We start from the raw sequence: 8,216 nt of genomic DNA on the forward strand, positions 1-8,216 counted from the left end.
ATTCAAATCCATATAGTTAAAAAAAAAAAAAAGGTTGGTTTATTATCTAATAGACCTCGTATACATGATATATACACAGACATGCCGTTATTAACTGCACAGATCATTTGCAATCTTCAGAGAAAACTCACTTTGAGTTCATTTACAGGCACCTCACTGATACCCATGTATTTCCTGTTCACCATTATGGAAAAAAAATAATAATGTGGAAAATTCATGCACACAATTATCTCTTCAAAGCTAAATCTGAAATCTATGCAGAAGTGCATTACAACAAAATAGTACTTTGTTGCTGTCTTGCAGAGCTGACCAGGCTATTCTGAGCCAAAGAAACAATGATGATTGACTGCTGAGAAGACAAAAAAATAAAATAAAATGCTCTTCTCTGCATCCCTCGAGCCCCTTCCTCCCAGACAGCTGTCTGGCTGAGGACCCCTGACAATCTGTCATCCAGTCACAATGCGACTCTGAAGACAGTGACAGCTGAGGATATGTGGAAGTGGATGACTCGCTGCATAAATACCACTCGGAATTCAATTACTCCAGAGTGCTCTGAAAACCTATATCACCAGAATGTGATAAATCAAGGTGGAGATTAGATTCATTGACAGTAAGCATGCAGCTTTTTTCCCCTCAAACTCTCAGCGGAAAACATGTTTCTCGTATGAGCCATTTTGAACCCAAGATCATTTAGAAAAATCAACTTTTTCATCTTAATAGCTTCTAAGGAGTGAAAATATTTCATCTGTTAATCTTGCATGATGCGCTTCAGTTAATTCGGCAAGACTTGAGTGGAGAAAACAGTTTGATGACAGTTATTTGTCATGACTGCAGACGCTGAAACGATGGGAGAGGACAGCAGTGTCTGTCACAGATTCCTGATGTGCCACAGTTTGACTGAATCAAGCAGGTGTCACAGTGCGGGACTCAGGCCGCGGTGTCCGGCTTTTAAGGGGGCAACTGTGTCATCTATCAAACGTTCTTTGGATATGTGCTGTGACACATGTGCAGCTAAGCTTATGGTGATTTGTTGTGTCCTTGGGAGAATGTAATGAGACGGAGATGTCATATTAAGAAGGCTGTGCTGGGCCACTGGAGCAGAGCGCGGAGAGGAGGAGACGAAAAGGAAAGTTCCCTTAATTTTTTCCTACAAGTTCTATGAATGTCAATTGGAAACTATTTTGAAGAAACTTTAAATTAAGAATTCAAAAATAACAATGCTAAAATACCCTCAGCCATATAAGCATTGTGTTTTTTAGAAGGGAAGTTGTGCAAATCAAGGAATATTTGTAGATTACCCTCTGTGCATTTCCAGGTATTAATAAGACAAGCTTAACTCAATAGGAAGTTAGCTTTGAGTTAGCTGAATTTAGTGTGCACAATAATATCTGCAAAATGTCTTGTAAATGATTCCAGAGGTGTTATCCGGTTACAAAAACAGCATTTTCAGTTTTAGAAGTGTTTATTTTTCACTAGCTTTTAAATAATGTATGAAAAGAGAATACATTTACACACAAACAAAATGCAGCTAGCTACCAGCCTGTGATGTCACCATGCTAACTTCCATGAAATGTCTTGTAAATAAGTTCAGAGGTGTTACTAGGTTCCAAAAATAGTGTTTTCAGTTTTAGATGTGTTTATTCCTCGCTAGCTTTTACATACTGTATGAGAAACCTGTGTATAAACACACAAAATGAAGAGATTTTGGAGAGACCAGCCATTGACATCACGGTGCAGCTCTACTTTGATTGGCTGTCACAGCCGCCACTCAAAAACAAAACCGAACAGATTGAAACAGAATGTGACATTTTAACCTCTTAAAATAGGTCAAGGTTAGCCATCTTTGAATTTGTCCAAGGTCTGTGTCCAAAGAATGCTCCCTGTAAATGTGAAGCCTCTGGCAGTAATAGGACTGGACTTATGGTGAGCACAGACAGACGGACAGGCGGACGGACAGGCGCAAATCCTTCACAGTACCCGATGGTCTCAGGTAAAAATTCAAATAGGCCTTTTGTTATATGGTAACCAAGAATGTTCTGTGCAGCAACGTGACCAAGCACTCCTGACCTTGTTACCTCAGCTGTCTGACAGAGTAGGTTAAAGGTCATGTGTCGCTCCCTCTATCCATCAGGAGACAGAATATTTCAAAAATATAAATAAAATGTCAAGCTGTCACAAAATTACATTGTTCCTGTGATATTCTCTGAATAGCGGCAAATCATTGTGAATGATGTGTTTTTGGATGAACATTTATAAATAAATAAAACTTTTTGGTTTACAAAGTTCTGCAACAAATGTAATATTTAAAAAAAAAATAGAACATTATGTCATTTTAAAGTTATTTATGTCATACTGTCATTTTTCCAACATTTTTGCAAAGCACTGCTTTCTATTTGTGGTCAAAGTAAATCACCTGGACTTCTTTTATATGTCAAAGCTGTTTGAGCTACAGTAGGAGTACATCAATACAATTTTTTTGGATCGGCATTGGTCCAATATTGGAAAAATGATCCGATATCAGAAATTTTATAAAAGACTATTCAAATCTGAGTCTTCTGTTGCACAGCTAAATCATGTTGTCTGTGATGTATTGTTTTGTTTTTTGTCTTTAGTGGAGCACAATATGTGTTTCGCTGTTTGAGTTGATGTTTTGTTTGAAGGCTAGGTTAGCAAATTACATGTGAAGACATGAAAAAAGCATTAGATTGGTATTGGTATCTGCAGATACCAAAAGTTCAATTATCAGTATCCTATCGACCATGAAAAAGGGGTAAAATGCCATTCCGAATCTACACACACTGACATGTTAATGTGTGGACGCTCACACACTGCTCTGGTCCAGGTGGAATCAATGACGATGACCGTGAGCGGTTCATTAGGTTCCATTCAGGTTGCCACGGACACTGCTTCAGCGTCAAGGCACAAACACTCAATGCATATCCAAGTGGATGCAAAGTGACCTTCACAGGCTCCATCCAAAGCTGCAACTGTGTCCGGAATTTCTCTCAAACGTGTGGCTGGATGATTAGTCATCAAAACAGAGACATGCGCCGTCAAAATCTTAATAACCTGTCTGCTGTATGATTTGTTGATTTGGAAGGATGACGTCGGATTAGTATTTACAATATATATTGGTAAAAGCACTGAACTTCTTTGTCCTCTGTGTATTTAAGTGGCATTTCCTTCAAGGGTGTGACAAATGGACATCTGTCACATCAGTTAGTCTTCATATCATAGGACACTCTGTGTGCCCTCATGAACCCACATGCGATGCTTAACCTCTGAGCTGGCTGAGACGAGTGTATGGATGTGTGCCAGTAGTTGTCCACCTGCGTAAATGATACTGTTCTCATTACCCCATTTGAGTAAATTGGACTGGAGGTTAGAGAGGTCAGAGAGGCAGGCTTGTGACTAGGGTCGTCACAAGCCTCAGCATAATAGTGTCCCTGTTTAAAAACAGAATATGCTCGTAGTAAACAACTTTTTCCTTTGTGACATAAAAAGTCAAATTTGCAAAGTAAAATATTTGTTTTATTGTAAACCATATCTTTCAATACTCAGCACAAAACGATAATGTAAATGTGATACTGTTAATTTTTGCTACAGTGGCGGCGCCAGGAAATTTGTGTTGGGGGGGCTGAGGGGTGCTGGGGTAAAAGTTGGAGGGGCTCCACAAAATGTTGTAGAAATGAACAATATATAGTAAATTGCTTTATAAATACCAAGGTATATGTTGTAGTCACTCGTGCGCCTCTAAAATGTGGTATCAATGCACACACACGTCACTTAGAATCACATGCTTTGTGATCCACAAACACACATTTCTGATTTGTAGCTTGTGTGTGTGGGTTTTTACAAATAAATGTTTATTTGCAAAACTGAAAATTCTGTTTGTGAAGGGTGATTCAGCATTGGTGGATCACCGAACACACACATTCATCACTTTGCTCAATTACGCAATATTGAGACATTCTCAGCACAAAACTGCAGTTGAGATCCACAAATATGTCAGTCGCTATTCACATTATTGGCAGAATTATTGGGGGAGCTAAGGGGGGCTGGGCTCATTATTGGGGGGGCTTAACCCCCCCAAGCCCCCCTTGGCACCGCCACTGTTTTGCTACCAGTTCTATCAACTAGAGGTAGAGTATAGCTCAGTGGATAAGGAGCTGACCTGCCCAAATCTAGACCTGGAGTTGAATCCTGCTCATGCTACCTGTCTTAATCTACAGTTCACCCAGCTTTAAATGGGTACCGGCCTCGGCTGGGGAGTAACCTGTTTTCTACTTGTATCCTGTCCATGGGGAGTCATTGACTCTCATCCACTTCATACTACGGAATCCGGAAATAAGTATTGGCACCAACCGCCTCAGATCGTATATAAGACTTATTTCTTGTGACTAGAACATCGGTCACTCAAAAAATGGCTTTTTGGATGAACTCAATTCAATTACAGGCAGGATTTCCATCTAATAAATATATGTAGTCCCTACTAAATTAAATTATCTAGCATTGATGTGTTTTATTTGATTTGGGGCAACATATATTTATTAGATTTAATCCAAGACAATGAGTCAGTTTTTTGAGTGTCTCACTAAAACATATTACTCATTGGATGAACTCAATTCAGTTATGGGCAGGGTTTCCATCTAATAAATACAACCCCTGGCAAAAATTATGGAATCACCGGCCTCGGAGGATGTTCATTCAGTTGTTTAATTTTGTAGAAAAAAAGCAGATCACAGACATGACACAAAACTAAAGTCATTTCAAATGGCAACTTTCTGGCTTTAAGAAACACTATAAGAAATCAAGAAAAAAAGATTGTGACAGTCAGTAACGGTTACTTTTTTAGACCAAGCAGAGGGAAAAAATATGGAATCACTCAATTCTGAGGAAAAAATTATGGAATCACCCTGTAAATTTTCATCCCCAAAACTAATACCTGCATCATATCAGATCTGCTCATTAGTCTGCATCTAAAAAGGAGTGATCACACCTTGGAGAGCTGTTGCACCAAGTGGACTGATTTGAATCATGGCTCCAACACGAGAGATGTCAATTGAAACAAAGGAGAGGATTATCAAACTCTTAAAAGAGAGTAAATCATCACGCAATGTTGCAAAAGATGTTGGTTGTTCACAGTCAGCTGTGTCTAAACTCTGGACCAAATACAAACAACATGGGAAGGTTGTTAAAGGCAAACATACTGGTAGACCAAGGAAGACATCAAAGCGTCAAGACAGAAAACTTAAAGCAATATGTCTCAAAAATCGAAAAATGTACAACAAAACAAATGAGGAACGAATGGGAGGAAACTGGAGTCAACGTCTGTGACCGAACTGTAAGAAACCACCTAAAGGAAATGGGATTTACATACAGAGAAGCTAAACGAAAGGCATCATTAACACCTAAACAGAAAAAAACAAGGTTACAATGGGCTAAGGAAAAGCAATTGTGGACTGTGGATGACTGGATGAAAGTCATATTCAGTGATGAATCTTGAATCTGCATTGGGCAAGGTGATGATGCTGAAAACTTTTGTTTGGTGCCTTTCCAATGAGATTTATAAAGATGACTGCCTGAAGAGAACATGTAAATTTCCACAGTCATTGATGATATGGGGCTGCATGTCAGGTAAAGGCACTGGGGAGATGGCTGTCATTACATCATCAATAAATGCACAAGTTTATGTTGATATTTTGGACAATTGAAAGGATGTTTGGGGATGATGAAATCATTTTTCAAGATGATAATGCATCTTGCCATAGAGCAAAAACTGCAAAAACATTCCTTGCAAAAAGACACATAGGGTCAATGTCATGGCATAGGGTCAATGTCAATGAGCAGATCTGATTTGATGCAGGTGTTAATTTGGGGGATGAAAATTTACAGGGTGATTCCATAATTTTTTCCTCAGAATTGAGTGATTCCATATTTTTTTCCTCTGCTTGGTCTAAAAAAGTAACCGTTACTGACTGCCACAATCTTTTTTTCTTGATTTCTTATAGTGTTTCTTAAAGCCAGAAAGTTGCCATTTGAAATGACTTTAGTTTTGTGTCATGTCTGTGATCTGCTTTTTTTCTACAAAATTAAACAACTGAATGAACATCCTCCGAGGCCGGTGATTCCATCATTTTTGCCAGGGGCTGTATATGTAGTCCCTACTAAATTACATTAAATTATCTTGCATGGATTTGCTTTATTTGAGTTGTGGCAATGAGTCAGTTTTTTGCGTGCATCAGATTGAACAAAAAGCAATATAGAAATGCAGCCCAGTGGAATAAGCTGAAGCTTAGTAAGGCCTTTGCACCAGCCAGTGTCCTCAGTGAACATGACCACATATATTTTCCAACAAACAGCTGGAGTCCCATTGGAGGTGGACATGTCAGTTCACCCATATATACCCCACATCGCTCAGCTCAAGCTGTGACACATTGTAAAGCTGAAGGGCAAACCCACACATTCCTCAGTGGACCCACATACATGATCTGATAAAACTCTAAAACTCTACCTCACATGTTAAACTGACTGGGAATAAACCCTTGCTGCTGTCTCCTGTCTTGTGTTTTTTTTAAAGGCAACTTACCTATAGAGACCAGTTTGATGTGCTCCCTGTCCAGGAACTCAAGCGCCACAGAAACATTTTCCAGTTTCATCTGGCGAAAATTGGGTCTGACATGGTGCTTTCTGTACATTTTCTTCTGGCTAAGGACCTCCAGGAGCGAAATGAGCTTCAGGCCGTCGCTAAATTCCTTCTGCAGGTCGTTGATGGTTTTGTTGACGCACTTGAGGTGCTCGTTGCACCACCTGGTGAAGGTGTTCTGCTGGATCTTCTTCCACGGCGCGTCCTCAGCCAGGTCCTTCTCCGTGGCCGGCATATCGTCGTCCTCCTCTTCTCCGAAATCAGTGGCCTGGTAGTACTGGGGAGGCAGCTGGTCGTCGCCGTAGTTGGTGCTCATCATTACGGTTTTATCCACTTTTATACCTCAGTGACACGTATGTGTTGAATTGTGCGCAAAAAAACTTTAGCAGCTTGACGGGAAGCGCGCACTCGCAGGGGGAAAGTTCAGCCTGAGAAGAGTTGAAAAGACAGCCTGGAGACTTTTCTGATGGACTTGCGAAGAAACCACTTATGTCAGGCCAGTGATGGATTAAATGATCCGGTTTACAGTGTGCAAAGGCAGCTGGTCGTCCGTCTTTTTTTTTTTTTTTTTTTTTAATTGTCACCCTCTCGACAAATGCAGCTGTTGCTTTCTAATACGGCCCCGAGAAAAATGTGGCTTTTTGTGGCAGGTGAGCTGGAGCAGCGCTGTTGGAGCTGTGCGTAAAAGTTGGATATGGAGGGCAGACACGAGTATATATAAAGCACCCGTCCACGTCACTCAGCCACTAGAATCATAGTCTATTTGCTGTGAGAATCACGGCAGTCGGGTCGGTTTACGCGGAGGATGGGACAGGCATTGGTCAGACCCTGTGCGGCGCAACAGTTGCGCATGGCGCTTATTTTTAGGCGCTCCTATTTGGGTGGATGGGGGTTGGGAGTGACTGATTGTTTTAAATGTGTGTCACGCTCAGAGTCCATGTGTCTGAAGAATTGAGCTAAGAAAAGAAAGTGAGATGTTTAGGAATCTCTGTGTCCCAGTAACTTATGGTTTTACGCATGATAATGATCCAAAAAGCGCAGATAGATAGTGAGAGCTGGAGGAGAAACATTTCACACAGTCACTGCAGTGCTGCATTACCTGGGCTTTACTTTCATTTTTCCGTGTCGACAAGCAAAGTTCAAACACAGCGAAGCTTTACTTCTTATTAAGATGTCAACTTTGACCTATCTTAATTTAATGAGTCTTGATCGTTGTTTTGTAATGTAAAGACGGCGATAGATAGATAGATAGATAGATAGATAGATAGATAGATAGATAGATAGATAGATAGATAGATAGATAGATAGATAGATAGATAGATAGATAGCTAGCTAGCTAGCTAGCTAGCTAGCAGGGGTCGATCCAGAAAATTCTGGTGGGGGGGATCTGATTCTTTGAAGTGAGCAATCTGCTCATTCACGGAACAGCATAATAGTGTCACTGATTAAAAACAAATTATGCTAGTAGTAAGCAACTTTTTCCATCGTGACATAAAAAGTCAAAATAGAAAAAGTAAAAAAAAAAGAAAGAAAGAAAATAAAGTTTTTAAGTTTGACAGTCTAATGTTTG

At 40.0% G+C, this 8,216-nt stretch overlaps 1 protein-coding gene across 1 annotated transcript in view; it reads right to left on the reverse strand.

The window, feature by feature from the left end:
- The window catches only part of LOC117514906 (filamin-C-like), a 93,163-nt gene extending 85,759 nt beyond the window's left edge, over positions 1-7,404 (reverse strand). The window contains 1 exon segment of the mRNA XM_034175477.1: positions 6,590-7,404. Within this exon segment, the coding sequence (XP_034031368.1) occupies positions 6,590-6,965 (376 nt within the window). The 5' untranslated portion in view covers positions 6,966-7,404.
- Between the last annotated feature and the right edge of the window lie 812 nt (positions 7,405-8,216).

The sequence above is a fragment of the Thalassophryne amazonica genome, chromosome 8, assembly GCF_902500255.1.
Source record: "Thalassophryne amazonica chromosome 8, fThaAma1.1, whole genome shotgun sequence".
In the NCBI taxonomy this organism is placed as follows: Eukaryota; Metazoa; Chordata; class Actinopteri; order Batrachoidiformes; family Batrachoididae; genus Thalassophryne; species Thalassophryne amazonica.